We start from the raw sequence: 20,303 nt of genomic DNA, 5'->3' as shown, positions 1-20,303 counted from the left end.
AAAATGAGGTATGTGCAAATTTTAAGGTACATTTTTATTCAGAATGTTAATGTTTAACTTTTGCCCCTTTAGAGGGCAATTTAACCTGTACTCACCTGGAAAAATCAATAAACCAAGTCATTGACCTGAGGTGAAAAATCCTTTGTATACAAATGTACATGCTGGGCCAGTTTTTTTTTTTTTGTTGTTTTGTTTTTTTGTTTTTTTTCTTTTTCTTCCTCTCACGTACAGTGTTCAGTGAGACAGTTTCTTTCTCATGCACACGCAGCAGCACAGACACGCAAACCCTCATTCTGACAATCCTGTGGTAGGGGACGATAGTGAAAGTTGGCCAAGTAAGTTGCTACAAGCTTAGAGTTTAAAAGGAAAAGAAAAAAACAACTGGCCAGTTCCCAAGTTTATTGTTATGCACAAAAAAGCCCCAAACTAATCTAATAATCTCTAGCATAGTGACTAATCGTACTGTTTATATCATGACAAATTATTACCACATACAGTTACCAAAGTCTGAACAAAGAAGGTTTTTCAGATAGGGAATCCTACACTAGGAGTAAGACTTTGTAAGAGAACATTTACACTGCAATAATTTCATGTTTAAAAATTGTAAATGCACAGATATATTAAAACATTTAAAGAAATATATTTATCTGTTTGTGTATTTCACATCACTTTGCCACATGGAAATGTTTGCTGTGGTCAAGGTTAATAGTAAATAAGATTTTTGGGAACTCGAGTGTGTGTTATGTAGTATTTACAGGATATACATGTGTATGTGTGCGGTGGGCGGAAAGAGGAAACTCAAGTTTAAACGTTCCGGTGTCCCCTCCCTCCAGAGAAGTTTCCACTTGTATATCATTGTAAGACACAGCTGAATACTGTTACCCAGACTAAAGAAGTACATTTTAGTAGTGATGGGAATTTCGGCTCTTTTTGGGGAACCGGCTCTTTTGGCTCGGCTCTTAATAAAGAGTCGGCTCTTTCGGCTACTAAATGGCTCTTTGTTTTACCACTTATTTCCACTGGTACAGAACAATATTACCTACATTTTACATGACTTTGTATCATTGTTCAATATTAAAAATAATAAATAGTGTTGCAATGGCAAATTGTTTTATGGCTGTCTTGTAATTACTCACTGATTGCACTCACACATTCAATTGTATAAATAACTGGATTTTTATTTAAACACCTTAATAAAAATCACTTGTAAACTCTGAAATATAGCCAATGGAACCCAAAAGGTAGGTATTACAAAATAGCTTATTAAATTAAATAATCATCCATTTCTGGGAAATAAAATAAACAAATACTCTGCAAAGTGCAAAACAGCAGCATTCAACGGTAGTGATTAAAACAACCACAACTGTCAACAAACATTTAACTGATTTAACATTTTCTTCAACTATTTTTTGGAAGGCAGATTGCCATTCAGGAAAACCTAGTGTCTCAGCTCGGAGGGGTTGGAGGGTTGGAGCTTGCTTGTTGTTCTCTGATTGGTTGAATGACAAGCCTTAGAAAAAAATGGCTCGGTCTTAGACGGGAACCGGCTCTCATCGTTCACTTAAAAGAGTCGACTCTTTGAAACGGTTCGTTCGCGACCGACACATCACTACATTTTAGTGTTGCTGAAATTCCCATGTGTTAAACAGAACATATTTAACAGTACAGGTATTTTATCCAGAACTCAAGAAGTCTCCAGAAACTTCCAGAATCATGGTTTGTCCAAACGTAGTAGACACTTCATACATGAACGTACCATTAACGTTCTCCTGCAGTGTCCTCAACTATTGCTAGCATGGTATTAGTAACTTTAAAAATCTTTGGTTAAAAAAAAAACAGTAAATGTAACTTCAACAATAGTGGTGTTCATATAAAAGAGTGGCAATCATTGTGTACTGCAAGACAAATATCCGACTTTGGGAGTAAAGCTAGATTTAGCGCTGTTTTGTGACCAGCTTTGGACTCCCTGCAGAACCAGATCATACTTGGAATGCGGAGACTCCTCTGTTGGAGGCTGTACATGCGCAGACTATTGTGAATGACCCACAGAGGGGCGGGACGAAATATCCATAACTGCAGCAACAAAAGAGAACGACAAGTAGGTGAGAGAGCTCAGCTCTTGAATAAACAGCTTCAGTGCAAAAAAAGCGCTCCAGATATATTGAGATGGAAGCAGACCATAGAAAAGGCAAGTGTGTTCCTGACATCATGGAAGGAATGGACTTCCTTCAGGTAAATGATCTGCAAAATCTTATACCAACATTGATTTAATGCTTGCGGACTAAGATTTTTAACTGTAGGGCAGAGATATTCAAACTGCGGGGCGCGCTCCCCTAGTGGGGCGCCATGGAATTGCGGGGGGCGCAGGCGAGAGGAGAAATAAAAATAGCTATATTTAAACTACTCTGTTACAAAACGGCTTTCATTATTTAATGCTTTATTATTTCCCACAATCAATTCAGTAAGTCTGTGAGAGTGAGAGATAGTGTGTGTGTCTGTCAGAGTTTCTGTGAGAGAGAGAGAGACTGTTTAGCTAAACAGGTTTTGGCTGCTGAAACTTGGTCTGTATCTGTATACATGGTGTTTATTGTGATTTCTTGCTCTTTCTTTGAAGTGTGGCCCTCACCCAACAGTTGAAAATCTTCAAAGGCCATGTATTGAACTTGTGAGAGAGAGAGCAACAAGCGAGATAAAAACCTAAAGGAATGAAATGGAATTTAGACTACTTATGGAGTGGATTGGGAATGAAATAGTTGTGTTCTTCTGTGGTAAATAGAGGAGAATATATGTGCTGCTTTTTATTTCATGTATTATTGTTATATACCAGCGCTGGAAAAATGGGATGACTTGTTGTTTTACACTGTAGTAGTCTTTACATGTTTTAGTTTGAGGGGGGCCCCCCAAGTTCTCCAAAAAGTGCCAAAGGGGGCTTGGGAGGAAAAGATTTGAATACGTCTGCTGTAGGGAAATACTCAGACATTTTTATGACACTATTTTCAGTTGAACCCAAAATTAGTTTTATGCAGCTGTCACTGGTGAGGTGTTGAAAACTTATTACTGTGTGCTTCCATTTTTAAAAAGCCAAACCTATCTAAAGGTATCCGATTAAATATTTTGACAGATATTGTCAATAAATAACGACTTCGTAGATTTTTTACCGAATTACCATTTGAACAACTGAAGAATTGTTTGTTGTGATAATTTTGATATTTCATATGATACTGAAGCCTGACATTTTGTTTTTGACACTATAAAGAAAATAAGTCGACCAGAGTTGTTCGACTTTGAAGGCATCTCTATGGTCCATTACTTCACTGACAACTGGGTGGACCTTCAGAACTTTCAGGCGAGACCAGATGACATTGTTGTTTCCACTTTTCCCAAAGCAGGTGTGTGGATATGTTTTAATTCATAATTTGATAATAAAAGTAATCTATTATACACAGAGCGATCACTGGATTAGGAACATCTACCTTGTATCTACACTCATTGTCCATTTTATCAGCTCAACTGACCATACAGGAGCACTCTGAAGTTATATAAATACAGACTGTAGTCTGTAGACCTGTTTGTCTGCATGCTTTCTGATGTTATATAATGGATCATTGTCTGCGCTGCAGTGATACTGACGTGGTGGGAATGTGTTGTGTGTCTTGAGCTGGTACGAGTGGATCAGACAGAAGTTCAAGAAGTTTATTGTCATTTCAGCAGTATACAGTGTTTACAGCACACAGTGAAACGAAATAGCGTTCCTCCAGGACCAAGGTGCTACATAAAACAATACACAACATTAAAGTGCACCTAGTGCAAACATGAAACAGTGCACACGCATTAAAGTGCAAAAGACATAAAACATAAAACAATACACAACATTGAAGTGCAACTAGTGCAAAGCAAGTGCAAACATAAAACAGTGCACACACATTAAGTGCAAAAGACATGGTTAAGAAAATACAAAACAATATCCATACAATACAATACAATACAAGACAGTGCAAAACCATAAGTACAGGGTGGGGGGTGGGGGCTGAGGGGGAGAGACACTGCAATTTAAAGTGTATTTGTGCTGTAAACGGTAACTGGATGTAACCATGATGTAAACAGGATATGTGTAAACTCGTTTTCCGTATATCATTTTCAGTCCAACAAACCAGTGTTTTGTAAAGGTGTGTGGGTGCGCTTCTTCAGTCCCGTCTCAGTCTCTAGGTGTTTAGGAGTCTGATAGCATGTGGGAAGAAGCTGTTACGGAGTCTGGATGTGAGGGCTCGAATGCTTCGATACCTTTTTCCAGACGGCAGTAGGTTGAAGAGTGTGTGTGAAGGGTGTGTGTGATCTCCCACAATGCTGAGTGCTTTGCGGGTGCAGTGAGTAGTGTAAATGTCTGTGATGGAGGGAAGAGACACACCAATAATCTCCTCAGCTGTCCTCACGATCCGCTGGAGGGACTTGCAATCTGCAATTTGGTATTCTTGACAGTCTCCACATCAGAGTTGTCGATGTTCAATGTTTTTTGAAGTCTACAACCATCTCTTTGGTTTTGTCCACGTTCAGAGACAGGTTGTTGACTTCACACCAGTCAGTTAGCCGCTGCACCTCCTCTCTGTATGCTGACTCGTAGTTCTTACTGATGAGACCCACCACAGTCGTGTCATCAGTGAACTTGATGATATGATTTGAGCTGTGCATCGCTGCACAGTCATGGGTCAGCAGTGTGAACAGCAGTGGACTGAGCACACAGCCCTGGGGAGCTCCAGTGTTCAGTGTGATGGTGCTGGAGGTGTTCCTACCAATCCGGACTGACTGAGGTCTCCTAGTCAGGAAGTCCAGGATCCAGTTGCAGAGAGAAGTGTTAAGGCCCAGTATATTCAGCTTCCCGATCAGGTGCTGAGGAATGATGGTGTTGAATGCTGAGCTGAAGTCTATGAACAGTATTCGGGCGTATGTGTCTTTCTTGTCCAGGTGGGTGAGTGTCAGGTGGAGCGTGGTGGAAATGGCATCGTCTGTTGAAGGTTTAGGACGATGCGCGAACTGTAGAGGGTCCAGTGTGGGGGGAAGTAGGGTTTTGATGTGCCTCATGACAAGCCTCTCGAAGCACTTTGTGATGACAGGTGTGAGTGCAACGGGACGATAGTCATTGAGGCAGGACACAGAAGAATTCTTAGGCACAGGGATGATGGTGGTGTTCTTGAAGCATGTTGCACCAACGGCGCTGCTAAGAGAGATGTTGAAGATATCAGTGAAGACATCAGCAAGCTGGTCTGCACATTCTCTGAGCACTCTGCCGGGAATGTTTTCTGGTCCAGCAGCTTTCCGCGGGTCGACTCTGCATAGAGTTTTACTCACGTCGGCTGCAGTAAAAGACAGCACCTGGTCGCTGGGAGAAGGGGTGGTTTTTCTCGCCGTTACGTTGTTCTGTGCCTCAAACCGTGCGTAGAAATGGTTCAGCACGTCTGGTAGGGAAGCATCTCCGTCACAAGCAGGTGGTGTAGTCTTGTAGCTAGTGATGCTCTGGATGCCCTGCCACATACGCCAAGTGTCTCTACTGCTCTGGAAGTGGCTGTGGATGATCTGGCCGTGTGCACGCTTTGCCTCTCTGATAGCTAGGGAGAGTTTGGCCCTCGCTGTTCTCAGGGCCGCCTTATCGCCTGATTTGAAAGTGACATCTCTAGCCTTCAGTAGCACACGCACCTCTGCATTCAACCTCGGCTTCTGGTTGGAGCGGATGGTGATGGTCCTGGAGATGGTCACATCATCGATGCACTTCTCTATGTAGCTGGTGTAGTTTTAAACACGGTGTCCACTCACTGCCCACTCCATAAGACACATCTAACCCGTTGATCCACTTTGTAGATGCACTCATAGCAGCACAACACATGCTGATGCATCACTGAAGCACTGACAATGATTCACCACCCAAATCATAGCTGCACGGTGGTGGTCCTGAGCAGTAAAGAGCAGGGTGAAATGGGATAAGAATATATGCAGAGAAACAGATGAACTACAGTCTGTAATTGTAGTACTACAAAGTGCCCCTGTATGGTGAGTGGAACTGATAAAATGAGTGTAGAAACTAATTAGGTTTTTCTAGTCAAGTGATCATTCACTATACATATATTTGCCATTAAAACCAAGTTTTGTAAATTGAACTGTACGTGAATCCCATACTTTGATGGATGAAAGGCTGTGTTTTCATGACAGGGACCACTTGGGTGTCCTATATTTTGGACCTTCTCTATTTTGGCAATACAGCACCAGAACGTCAAACGTCGCTGCCCATATACTTTCGAGTACCTTTCCTTGAGTCAGCTTTCCCTGGGTTACCTTCAGGTCAGTCACTATCCTCATCATGATCAGACACCCAATAACTCAGATGTGATACATAAGTCATTATCTCTGGACACAAACAGACGAGAACAGGTGACATGTTTTTGTCCTTGAACAGGGGTGGAGCAGGTAAACAAGTTGCCCACCACTCCACGACTCATCAAAACTCATCTTCCTGTTCAGTTGTTGCCCGAGTCCTTCTGGGAACAGAACTGCAGGGTACAGTATCTGGAGCCTATGCTCTCAAACACAGTTAATGCTAATGGTTCCTGAAAATGGATTAACATTTAATGGTTTAACATTTGTGGTTCCCTATTTCCTCTCCAGGTTGTCTATGTAGCTCGCAATGCCAAAGACAACGCAGTCTCTTATTTTCACTTTGACCGGATGAATAAGGCACAGCCCGAGCCAGGAGACTGGAATACATTTCTACAGACGTTCATGGACGGGAAAAGTGTGTGAGATCTATACAAACCATGTACAAACCAAATGTACAGTGATTTATGTAACATGATAGTGCTATAACAAACTTAACTTAAATATTTTAACATCTTCTACATTTGTCTTTAGATGTGTTTGGCCCTTGGTATGACCATGTGAGTGGATACTGGGAGAAGAAGCAGACATACTCAAATATTCACTACATGTTCTTTGAAGATATGGTGGAGGTAACTAGTTCAACTGTGACTGAAATTAAGTTGATCATTGTATATATGTAGCCATGTTCTTGCTTGATGTCGTTAACTGTAGGTTTCTGTGGAGATCATATCTTTCATTGGTCACCCTTGTTTTTTTTTTTTACTGAACTGTTTCTGGGTGCACTGAACTTTCATTGTATACCCAATACAATGAAAATAAAGGCTACCTGACTTGACTCTACTTCCTTCATGTATTAAATTCTGTCCCACCTCCCCTCGAAGACATGAGGAATCGACACCTAACACGTTTAAAATGTATCAAAACGAGGCATCCTTCACTCAATCATTACATTCATCAACAGTAACTAGACTTTAAGAATCTGTCAATAATAAACCCTTATATCCAATTATTACATGACTTTTTACATCAGCATCAATACATTTCAGAGCTTTCCAGTAAGGCTCTGCACTTAAGTTGTGTGATAGAATTATATACTACATAATTTTATACAATGTTAGAATCTTGGTAAATTTCAGTTGTCTACAAAATAAGCTAAGGTTTAAAGTTTTTTGGTGTTTGAAAATGTTATTCATTCAGTCATTCATTCATTATCTTTAAGCGCTTATCCAGTTCAGGGTCGCGGTGGGTCCAGAACCTACCTGGAATCATTGGGCGCAAGGCAGGAATACACCCTGGAGGGGGGGCCAGTCCTTCACAGGGCAACACACACACATTCACTCACACCTACGGACACTTTTGATTCGCCAGTCCACCTACCAACGTGTGTTTTTGGACTGTGGGAAGAAACCGGAGCACCCGGAGGAAACCCATGCGGACACAGGGAGAACACACCAACTCCTCACAGACAGTCACCCGGAGCGGGAATCAAACCCACAACCTCCAGGTCCCTGGAGCTGTGTGACTGCGGCACTACCTGCTGCACCACCGTGCCACCCTGAAAATGTTATATTTATACTAAAATAAAATGTATTTATTATAATGAATATATATAAAAGTGGGTTTTTTTGTTTGTTTTGTTTTAATTGCAATTTCCCCCTGGGATCAATAAAGTATTTCTGATTCTGATATCCCCAAGAATATCGTTATCACAAAAATACCTTGAAATATCACGATATCACTTAAAGTCCATATCACACAGCCCTATTTTCCTGTATCATTACATTTATGTAAGTCACTGAATATAATCAAAGACATGAGGTGGAAATATAGTACCACTGACCAATATCACATGAGGCACTATAACAGTTTTTCATGTAGAATGCAGGTACGGAAGCCGGGTCCGTTTCTGACTCCTCCAAATGCGCTTACAGAAAATATATATCCTTAACGACAGTGAAGTTTGATTGATTTGCAGGTCACAGGAGTTTTGAGATCCACAACTAACATAACATTTGTTTTTTTCCTAGGACATTGGGCGTGAAGTTGATCGTTTGTGCTCCTTTCTTGGTTTATCGACACCAATAGAAGAAAAGGAGAGAGTTACCAAATATGTACATTTCGATGCCATGAAGCAGAACAATATGACCAACTACTCATCTCTTCCAGTCATGGACTTCAAGATCTCACCATTTATGCGTAAAGGTTATTATGCCGTTAATCGTTATGAGTGCATTGACAAAACTCTTTAGCACACAGTTTACAACTCAGTTCAGGTCTGAAGAGCAATGCTGTATTTCAGAAATTATCCTAATATTTGACAGAATAAACTTTTAAACAGCAGAAAGTTGACATTGTGCCTCCTTTTAATATAAACTTCTGATTTGACTACAATTTCAAAATTGTGTGAGGTTTCAAGGAAAATGTTTTTGCACCTTTCAACTATATTTCTATTCTTATTTCTTTTTGAAGGTAAAGTTGGCGACTGGAAGAATCACTTCACTGTGGCTCAGAATGAGCAGTTTGATGAACACTACAAACAGAAGATGAAAAACACCACCCTCCAGTTCCGAACAGAGATTTAAGGCTCTAAAAATCAGGACTCAGATAAATTAGTAATACTTTGGTGTTTCTATGACATTGTTTACTGTAAGAGAAAAAGAAGAAAAAAATGGTGCTATTAGTGATTGCAAACCTGACGGCGCTTCTAAAATCACTGTTAGAATTGTCCAGGGCTTTCTCTACATTTAGCAGCTGCAAAAGTTATTTTTGTTATTAAATTAGTAGTTTATACCATTTGGAAAACGGATGTATTGGTTACTACATTCTTTATTCTGTCTACTGATGGGGCTATTTCAGTTTTTCTTTTAAAACCATGCTCTGATTTTTTTTTTTTATAAATCAGTTCATTTTAATTAATTTAATACATTTAATTAGTTACATTTAACTTATACAATTAATCCATTAAAGGTGCTGAACCAAATTATGTGTCAATTTTTCTACTCTCAAATTATGAAATAGCCTCTTTGATACTCCTTGTGCATATTACATTTAATGTCTGAGCATATTTGTCACTTTGTCACATATATTATCTGCTTATATTTAAATGTTATTATTTGGTTTAGTTTTGCTGTTATAATAATAATAATTATTTTTTTTTTTTATTGTATTTTATTCTCTTTTTATTTTTATCATGACTGTTTTGTAAAGCACTTTGAAATACAAGTGCAGTCAAATGGTACTATATTAATGTTTACTTCTACATTTTCACTTGAACTTTCTGAAAATGACTGATGTCATTATTTAGTGATATTCCAGAATGTAAATTTTATTTTCATTATGTAATTTTACTCTGAGCTCACAATTTTTCAAATACAACAATCCCAACTCAACTCATTCTCTTATTTGGGACTATTACACATAGACTATTACAAAGTGCTGCTTAGTTTTAGATGCATTTAATATTTACTGCTGTTCTGCTGAAATCAAGCACTACAAATTCCTTCTGTTGTTTTTGAGAAAGCTATAAAACACAATCAAGTTGGACACCTCAAACATTAGAAATGTTTCTTTATACTTTTGTCAGTTTTAAAAAATATACAGATTATTGTATTTAATGCATTTTAACACCTTCTCACACAGAGATGTTAACTCCATAGCTAGCTTGAGAAGTACATTTGATTTTCAAGTACACACCTGGGGTTCTCTGTGAACCTAAATCTAAATTCTCTGGCTCCTCAGCTTCATTAAAAAAATCTCCATGATTGGGTCAGCAGCTGAGTCGGAGAGCCTTGCTGATTCACTGTAGTCACTGTATGCACATTGTAAGCCAAAGCCTTCATATGGTCTAATTTACATATGAAAATCCTACACACAATAATGAAATCGTAAACTTATTTTTATTTTTTAATAATGTAATTATTTAACATTTTGGGTTTATACTCTAGAAGATATTTTGTGCATAAAATAAATAGTAGTCACTGCCATAGCTAAACATTTCCATTTTGAAATTGCAGTGTGTGTGTGTGTGTGTGTGTGTATACACACACCCCAGTGGCGGATGCTGGTCTTACAAGGACTGGAAGCTCAATTTCGGCCTACATCATAAAATGTGTCGGTTTATTTATACGTAAATTCTACCCTCCGTTCCTTTTCAAGAAAATGGTCTGTGACCCTGTCGTACCAACAAGGCGTCTTTTCCAGGGACTTGACTAGTGTCCTCTCTATGGCCAGCAGAGCTAGGCTGCTTAAACGGCCTTGGCCCATGTGAAGTGTGTCCGCCTGTGAGTGCTTTGTGACGGTGGAGGGGCTCAGCAGCACCCGCTGGACAGAAACTGCAATAGAAGTCAGAAAGAGTGATAGAAGTTAGTCTCCAAACACAAGCGGCTACAAAAAACCCCACCAGAAGGTCGATTTGTCGCTAGTCGTTTTTAACAAAGAAAACGTCGCTAAGAGGATTAAGAAAGTCTGGTTCAACGCAGAACAGTATGAAAATGTAATGCTCCCTCGGAGCTTTACACCAAAGGGCCGCTGATTCGCTCATTTCGCTGTCAATCAAAAAGGGATTCAGCTTCAGACAGATCATCCAATCATCATGCAGAAGCTGAGCGTCCGGGCCAGCCCACTGCCCCATAGACCCCCAGAGACGCTGAGCGTCCGATGGGCGGGACAAAGCCCAGCATTTATCCAATGGCTCGTCTCGTTTCCCTGCACTTCGCTGCTTCTCCATTGAACTGTTTAAAGCACTGTGAAGCTGCGGGAATGATTGAGAGGAAAGCCGCGTCTTTACCAGTGATAAGAAGCTGATTCTGAACAAAAGTTAATCGCGTTGTAGTGCATATTTATTCAATGACATGTACACACAACAGTATATATTTGATCACTTATTTTTTTTTACATTTTAGGGGAAGCTGAGCTTCCCTTGCAGTCTTAGAGCAATCACCACTGACACACACACACATTTACATTTTACATTTTCAGTATTTAAGTAGTTCCTAAGACCTGAGAATTTAGTAAATATAGTTACTCAAATTTTGAGCCAGTATTTTACTCTAATCATACTTTGTTTTATACTCAGCCCATTTGCTGTTGAAAGACGTGCCTTCAGTTGTATTCAGGCCCTCAGCCGTGACAGGCGACAAACGGTCACCTGCAGAAACTTAAAATGGCCCCGATAGCAACGAGACACCGGACCACTGTTGACCCACAGAAGCCAAAGTTGGAGGTCCACTAGTGTTTTGCACAGCGTTTTCTGGGCGGACCACTGGTGATTAAACAAAATTGTAGACAAAATGCCACATTTTAGCACTTTTTCATTCACAGTCCAATTTACATTATCCCCTCATTAGGTTCTTTTGTTATCCTTTATAAATAAGATTAGGAAATAATTTTAATCCAGCACAGTGTCAACACTCTGAGTTTCTCAGTAATCTGAGGGGTCCAATGATGGTCCAGCAGTGGTCTACAGTCAGTGGTGTGCCAGCCTTTTTGTGAAAGTTGACCGATATATGTTCACTGTCTGGGGGTGGTAGTCCTTATCATACAGGGTTCTTCCTCAGCACACGGGAGTTTTTCCTTGCCACTGTTGCCCCTGGTTTGCTCATAAAAGCGCTATATAAATAAACTTGTATTTTATTTGTAATTGTAATTTGTAAATATTCATATAAAATTAACATAATTAACAACTGAGGCCAACATTTCAGTGTCTGCGGTTTTCTTCGGTGTGTAGAGGTTTGAAAACGTTACCGGGGAAACACTTATAGTGAAATACTCCCCCCTTGTGGTGGATGGTATGTAGACATAGGCGGGGAACGTTATACATTTAGACAATTACACACTATATATATACACTCTTGAGCCTCAAGACTGGTGCAGTTTTCTAGAGAGAGTTTAAGAAGAAAACAGTGAGTAGATGACTCTGTGACTGTAACTGAATTATTAGTAGAGTAACGTAGTGATATACTAAATTCTAATGCATAAGAAGGAGAGGTTATATTTTTTTATCATTTGAATATAAACCGATTGAAGTTGATATGTTCTGATTTTTCATATTTGAACACTGGTTCTATGCAGACTTTATGTTTACATTATCTATGATCTCTCCATATAGTGGACTAGAACACACCCAAACCATATTCTGAGTGGAAGGAAAGAAAAGCTGTTTGGATGTGGACAGTCTTTCTGACCCCGTGCTAACATAAACTAAACTGTACAACAGTGGGAGGGGCCAGGGGACAGAACAAATATACAGGAAGTCAGAGAAAGATCTGTGAAGTTGGAGCAACAGTTGGAGTTACAGTACAGTAAGTTATACTTAAATAATTTTTAACACATAATGTGAAGTGTTGTTTAGATGTGCAGGCACTGGGGTTATGTATACATGATACTGATTGACTGATACAGATTCTTGCTACATGAAAGTATACCTTTGTACCTTTGAAACCCATTCAAATTATTTAAAGTTATTGACTGCACTGTCCAGAAAATATTTGAAGGATATTTTGATAAAAACTGACTATATATCAGACACATATATATATATATATATATTAGTTCTAAAAGCATACAGATTTTAAAATGGTCTTGGTTGTATTTAAAAAAACTATTTTCAGATGGATCTCCCTCGTCCAGAACTTTTCGACTTCTTTGGTGTCTCTATGACACATTACTTCACAGACAACTGGGATAATGTCCAGAACTTCAAAGCCAGGCCAGACGACATTGTCATTGCAACTTACCCCAAAGCAGGTACCATTTTAATCTATGTGACTAAAGAAAAATGTCAGGCAAAAAAAATGTGGAGCTAATGTACAGTAGGAGTCAATTTTATATTGTGATTACAATTTGAAATAGCAACTGTAATTTTAAGTTGCACCATTTATTATGTTGTCACAAGTATTAAGACCATTTTAGATGCTAAGGCTGTGACATCAAATCTGATTTCAGTGATCTCTCTCTCTCTCTCTCTCTCTCTCTCTCTCTCTCTCTCTCTCTCTCTCTCTCTCTCTCAGGAACCACCTGGGTTTCTTACATTCTCGACCTTCTGTATTTTCGTCAGTTGTTGCCTGAGCGTGAGACCACTGTCCCCATCTATGAGAGAGTGCCATTTTTGGAGATGTTTATACCATCTTATCCTTCAGGTGTGAAAGAAACTCATAGAACGCTAGATGTATTTTTACACTGTGTAAAATGCTGGTTAGAACTGAAAAAGAAAAAAAAGGGGAAAAAGTTGTGAAATATTATGACTTGTGTTGTGAGTGACTTATGGTTTTTGGACCATATTTATTTATGTATTAACTTAATGCACATGGCTTAAAAAGAACAACCCAAACACAGCCCGTAGAACAAAAAAGCTCTTCCATATGTTGCATGCAATTAGAAATTTTCACCAAATTCCAGTTAAAAAATAAGCATTGTTTTTGTAGCAAAGCAATTTTTCAGATTCACTTTAACAAGAACATCCAGGTAAAAGCAGTCAAACACAGACCAACAACACCCACACATACACAAACAGTTAAATTTAATATCAGACATTCAACTCTACATCACCATTAATGAAAGTCAGTTTCATATTTTATATTGATTTTACAAACTTCAAAACTCAGATCATTCATTGATAAATTCATTCATTCATTGTCTGTAACCACTTATCCAGTTCAGGGTCGTGGTGGGTCTGCAACCTACCTGGAATCACTAGATGCAAGGCAGGAACACACACTGAAGGGGGCGCCAATCCCTCGCAGGGCAACACACACTCACACTTATGCACACCTTTGAGTTGTCACAGACAGTCACGCGAAGTGGGGCTTGAACCAATTACCAGGTTCCTGGAGCTGTGTGACTGCAGTATTACGTGTTGTGCCACCATGCCGCCCTAAATTCCAATAATGTTATTCATTAATTATCTGTCACTTCTTCATCATTACCAGGATCATGACAGTTTTAGAATCTATCCAGAATCAAGGGGGCAAGGCAGGAACACACCATGTACTGGGCATCACATACTCTTCAAGTAACTCATATACTCATCTTTATGAGCAAAATGTTTTTGATTCAAAATTATAACATTAAAATGTATATTTTTACAAGAAAATTCAAAGTTGATGTGATGGCTTGAACTTAGCTCAATATAGAACAAATGAGATTGTGTTATTACATGAATGTCATTGAGTTATTTTTCACCGTTCTTCTTGATGTTTCTAGAATAGTAGAACCTGAAAATGCTTTGTCAGTAGACTCAGTAGCCAAATGTAAAAAGGCAAACCACAACTGTGGTGTGATTCCTAAGGGTTTAATGATATTTTTGACTTATACAGGGACAGAAGCAGCTGACACATTATCTACATCTCCTCGCTTTATCAAAACTCATTTACCTGTTCAGCTTATTCCTAAATCCTTCTGGGAACAGAACTGCAAGGTACAGTATTAAAAATGGAATGGGTTTTGAAGGTCTAGATTAACTATAGTTGATCTTATACCATGTAAGACTCTATCCTATAATACCAAAACTCTGTGGGCACTCTTAATGTGTGAGTTCAGCTACTTGAATCTGCACTCATTGTTGACACAGGCTTCACAATTTGTAAGACTGACAATTATAAATAGGATTGCAGTCATTGTCTGTATTTTTTGGTAAGGCTTGATGTTCAGTTTACAAGAATTGAATGTATTCAGCCACAGAAGCATGACTGAGGTCACGTATTCATGTTGGTACTTCTGTATCTAAACCATCAGTTAAAAACATGTCAAAAAAGGTACTGAATATTGATCCATCACTCCAGAGAATGGTTTTAAATCTCCACAGCTCAATGCTGGAGTGGGGATTATACTGTTCCAGCTAATGTTTGGCACTGATTATGGTGGCATCTTTGTACAAAGTGGGCGCAACTTAAAAGAGGCCTATGTGTATTCATGCTTTATACAAGCTGTCTACAATCTTTTGGACACACACACACACACACACATATCTATATCTATATATATATATATATATATTCTATTGTAGGGTACTGTAGGCCCATGTTATATTGTAAACCATGACTAGCATTAGCTTGTAGCTAGCATGTTAGCTAAGATTTAATGAACTGATCAGTGATTGTACATTCTATCAGAGAATTAGATATAATAAAGCATGTTTCATACTTTTTAAAATAATTTTAAATACCTTAATACACTGAAAGTTGGAACATTATCATATAAAGGTTGGCCACTCTTTTTTTGTACTGAAAAGCATATCATACTGAAAATATCTCAAAAGTATAACATACAGCTAATTAATAAATAAATAAAAGTGTTTAAACATTTTTAATCTCCAGATTGTTTATTGTGCTCGCAATGCCAAAGACAATGCTGTGTCCTATTTCCACTTTGACCGGATGGAAAACGTACAACCTGAGCCAGGGGACTGGGGCAGCTTTCTACAGAGATTCAAGGAAGGAAAAAGTGAGTAAATTAGCTAATTTTATGTGAGAAAATGTGGCTACCTTTAATTCAACCCGGTCTCACACCTATTCGTGATATAGTCCCATATACAGGGGACTGCAATTCGTGACATAGTTGCATATTTTCGACATTTAATGCGACAATATCACAATTATAAGTGAATGGGTAATTACCAAACAAACCGTCATATTTGTGCCCCGTGTTATGCGACAGTAACACGACAACTCCTCCTCAATTAAGGCGTCATTACCATCCGTTAATACCACGGTCTTATTTTTATTTACGGAAAATATAATGTTACTAATTCATTATTTGCTAAAAAATCGAAGCAAATAATGGCTAGAGAAATGTCAAATGTTCAGTATTAACCTTTTGAAAATGAGTCAAAATAACGTTAAGTGAAAGAAATGTTCTCGTTAGCGTTAAAGCTAAAGTATGACACCAATAATAAGCATTGCTTAGGAGAAATATTATAATAAAATATTTTATGTCTTCGTTGGAATAAGAGCCTATGTTATGTCATTTGCATTAGGCCTTTTTCTATGTTATATGAGTACTGACGCCTGTAATGAGGAAGAGTTTTTGTGTTACTGTCGCATAGTGTTTTTATGGTAATTGCCCATTCACTTATGATCGTGATATTGTCGCATAAAATGTCGAAAATATGCGACTATGTCACGAATTGCAATCCCCTATATATGTGACTATCATAGTCTATACCAACTATACCAACTGCGAAATAGCACATCCATATCTTGCTAAGTAATTTTTAATACAAAAACAATTGCCTGTTTTAATAATTGTTTAATACAGATCAGTGGCGGATGCTGGTCTTTCAAGGAGGGAAAGCTCAATTTTGGCCTACAGAATAAAATGTGTTGGTTTATTTATACGTAAATTCTACCCTCCATTCCTTTTCAAGAAAATGATCTGTGACCCTGTCGTACCAACAAGGCGTCTTTTCCAGGGACTTGACTAGTGTCCTCTCAATGGCCAGCAGAGCTAGGCTGCTTAAACGGCCTTGGCCTATGTGAAGTGTGTCCGCCTGTGAGTGCTTTGTGACGGTGGAGGGGCTCAACAGCACTGGACAGAAACTGCGATAGAAGTCAGAAAGAGTGATAGAATTCAGTCTCCAAACACAAGCAGCTACAAAAAAACCCATCAGAAATAGAAGCTCGATTTGTCGCTAGTCGTTTTTAACAAAGAAAACGCCGCTAAGAGGATTAAGAAAGTCTCCGATTCAGCTCAGAACAGAATGATAATGTAATGCTCCCACGGAGCTTTACACCAAAGGATCGGTGATTCGCTCATTTCGCTGTCAATCAAAAAGGGATTCAGCCTCAGACAGATCATCCAATCATCATGCAGAAGCTGAGCGTTCGGGCCAGCCGAGGCCAGCCCACTGCCCCATAGACCCCCAGAGACGCTGAGTGTCCGATGGGCGGGACAAAGCCCAGCATTTATCCAATGACTTGTCTCGTTTCGCTGCTTCGCTATTGAACTCAGCGTCCACACTGTTTAAAGCACTGTGAAGCTGCGGGAATGATTGAGAGGAAAGCCGCGTCTTTACCAGTGATAAGAAGATTCTGAACAATAGTTGAGCGCGTTGTAGTGCATATTTATTCAATGACATGTACACACAACAGTATATATTTGATCACTTATTTTTTGACATTTTAGGGGAAGCTGAGCTTCCCTTGCAATCTTAGAGCAATCGTCTCTGATACATATACTTAAAACCTGGGGAAAAAAAACAAAATCACTGCTTTCAAATTCTGGTTCTGATGTCACAGTGAATTTCCAGTGTAAAGAGGCCACAAACTGATACAATAATGATGCAAGGAAAAATTCCCCTACAAGCAAGCTTATTCATATTGACTCTGTCTTGTGGTCAGTGGTTTTTGGCTCCTGGTTCGATCATGTGTGTGGCTGGTGGGAGAAGAAACAGACCTACTCCAATATACACTACATGTTCTTTGAGGATCTGGTTGAGGTGAGACTCTCTCCAATTGATTATTCATTCAGAAGATAAGGCAAGAAAAAATATTGGCGTTCAATTTGAAACGTCAGCATGAGCAACACTGGGATTTGTCCACATTTGATTTGTAATCTAATGCTTTATTTTTAATCTGTCCCTTATTACCAGGAACATTGATATATATAATCTACAGAATAATTGCTTTGTTGTTTCTTCAGGACACGGCACGTGAGATAAACCGCCTCTGCTCCTTCCTTGGTTTGTCTACATCAGAAGAAGAGAGTAAGAAAATCAGAGAAGATGTTCAGTTTGATGTTATGAAAGCAAACCCGATGACTAACCATTCTGGAGATTCAACTTTAGATTTCAGCATCTCTCAATTCTTGCGGAAAGGTGAGTTAAAGAAATAGTTTTCAAACAAATCTCAACTGGACACATTTGTAGCTTGGAGACAATTATCAGTGAAGAGAAGGGATAGACATTGCCTATTGCCATTGCCCCTGACCATATTTTGACCACTATAACAGAGAAGACCACTTCTAGTTGTAAACGGTTTGTTGCATTTTTATTGCCTGTAACCATGAAAATAGCAAATATAACACTGCAGTCTCACTGCTACGCAGGTCCATCTGGCATCTCTCTCTCATGATGTTTTAGTGGATAAAAATTTGGCCGCAAGATTAACTATCTCTAATAGCCAGTACGACTTTGTGTATTTATCTCCACCTGAGCATGACCCTGTGAAATTTGGCAATGCTTCATTGGTAACAAATGATCACAGATTCTTCTCTAGGGAAAACTAGTCTGTTTTCTCCAAAAAAAAAAAGTATTTGCTTAATTTATCAATCCTTCAGGCTAATTACACCAGGAAAGTGTCCTACTAAAATGTATTTAACTTAAGGTTGTGTAGTATTAATGTCCGTCCATCCATCCATTATCTGTAACCACTTATCCAGTTCAGGGTCACGGTGGGTCCAGAGCCTACCTGGAATCATTGGGTGCAAGGTGGGAATACACCCTGGAGGGGGCGCCAGTCCTTTACAGGGCAACACACACACTCACTGACACTTCTTGAGTCGCCAATCCACCTACTAACGTGTGTTTTTGGACTGTGGGAGGAAACCGGAGCACCCGGAGGAAACCCACGCGGACACGGGGAGAACACACCAACTCCTCACAGACCCGGAGCGGGAATCGCGGTCCCTGGAGCTGTGTGACTGTGACACTACCTGCTGCACCACCATGCCACCCCAGTATTAATGTGTACTGTGGTATTAGAAAATGTTGACTGTACCTGAACATGATAACAGGAAAAACAGGACAGGAATACTCACAGCACCAACATTTTCTTTCTTTAGTTTATGTCATATGCTCATAGGAATAGCAGAATTAAATAGTTAGCTAAGTTTTACTAGCAAACTCCATGTAATTAATCCTTGCTGTTTCCACCCCCTCAAGCTACCACAAGACAATTAGTCCTTGCTTTGTCTGTTCTACAACTACTACAGCGTGTTACAACCTCACTGTTTTAAGTGCCATGAGGCGAATGACCTCACTGTACTTGTTCTGCAAGCTACAGCAATGAGATTAATCTTCACTGTACCCAGTTCCTGAGATAAAATAGGGTTATAAAACTTCAATCACAAACCTGTATCACATCCCAGCACGCACCCTCACGGTGGTCTTACTGTATACTGCAGTTGTTTGGAGAATGTATGATGGAATGATATATTTAGATATCATCCAAACCCTACATTTAGGACTTTTAGTGTGTTCTAAGTGGGTTTGTACACAGTGAATGAATGATGTATGAAATGATCAGTAAAGTTGCACTTATGTGACATTTATCAGGTAAAGTTGGAGACTGGAAGAATCACTTCACCGTGGCTCAGAATGAAGAGTTTGATGAATACTACAAACAAAAGATGAAGAACACCACACTCCAGTTCCGAACCTTGCTTTAGTGCGTTGTTTGGGGGTGTGATGGGAAAATGCAATATAACATTGTAATGAGATAATAATGATAATAACCCACCAATATATTCTATAATGATTGTTATAGACACATACATCCTGACTGAAGTGTAGGACATAGTGTGCTTAAGCTTGTGACCTTAAAGGAGCTTGCGACCCAGGAGAGAGGGGAACAGAGAGATTAGAATAGGGAAGTAGGTCCCTTGATAGATTTGAACTTGACCTAACTGTCTGCAATCATTTTGCTGACAGAAGTGAAATAGAAGATAACAGATACTTGCCAATTAAGGAAATGTCTGGGTTTGTGGAATGAGACATGATGTAATAATGTCTGAACGGTGCACATGACAGTGGGGTGTACGTGCAGAAGGGGCACATGACAGTGGGGTGTACGTGACTGTGGTCCTATATGTACTGCATCAAATATTCAAATAAACTAGCGATTGGAGTGAATAGACTGTGTCTTTATTCCTCTTATTTCTCCTCAGGCCTGAGAATCGCTCTTCGTTCCTGGTTGCACTTAGACAATAACATAACAGGGGGCAGCATA

General features: G+C 39.2%; 2 protein-coding genes across 2 annotated transcripts; both read left to right on the top strand.

The window, feature by feature from the left end:
* The first annotated feature begins 1,972 nt into the window (after positions 1–1,972).
* LOC136665720 (cytosolic sulfotransferase 3-like) lies at positions 1,973–9,746 on the top strand. The gene is made up of 8 exons (XM_066643415.1): positions 1,973–2,232; positions 3,257–3,389; positions 6,199–6,327; positions 6,443–6,543; positions 6,652–6,778; positions 6,895–6,992; positions 8,391–8,565; positions 8,833–9,746. The coding sequence occupies exons 1-8, from the start codon at positions 2,167–2,169 to the stop codon at positions 8,943–8,945; spliced, it is 942 nt and encodes a 313-aa protein (XP_066499512.1). The 5' UTR covers positions 1,973–2,166; the 3' UTR covers positions 8,946–9,746.
* A 2,419-nt stretch (positions 9,747–12,165) lies between these two features.
* Positions 12,166–20,189, top strand: LOC136665797 (cytosolic sulfotransferase 2-like). Its single transcript, XM_066643561.1, has 9 exons — positions 12,166–12,263; positions 12,470–12,662; positions 12,972–13,107; positions 13,371–13,499; positions 14,676–14,776; positions 15,675–15,801; positions 17,697–17,794; positions 17,998–18,172; positions 19,631–20,189. Exons 3-9 carry the CDS (start codon positions 12,972–12,974, stop codon positions 19,741–19,743), a joined length of 879 nt encoding a protein of 292 aa, XP_066499658.1. The 5' UTR covers positions 12,166–12,263; positions 12,470–12,662; the 3' UTR covers positions 19,744–20,189.
* The last annotated feature ends 114 nt before the right edge of the window (positions 20,190–20,303 follow it).

Source organism: Hoplias malabaricus, chromosome 14, assembly GCF_029633855.1.
Source record: "Hoplias malabaricus isolate fHopMal1 chromosome 14, fHopMal1.hap1, whole genome shotgun sequence".
Lineage (NCBI taxonomy): Eukaryota > Metazoa > Chordata > Actinopteri > Characiformes > Erythrinidae > Hoplias > Hoplias malabaricus.
The sequence above is the reverse complement of the archived record's forward strand: the minus strand, read 5'-3'. Positions and strand labels throughout refer to the sequence as shown.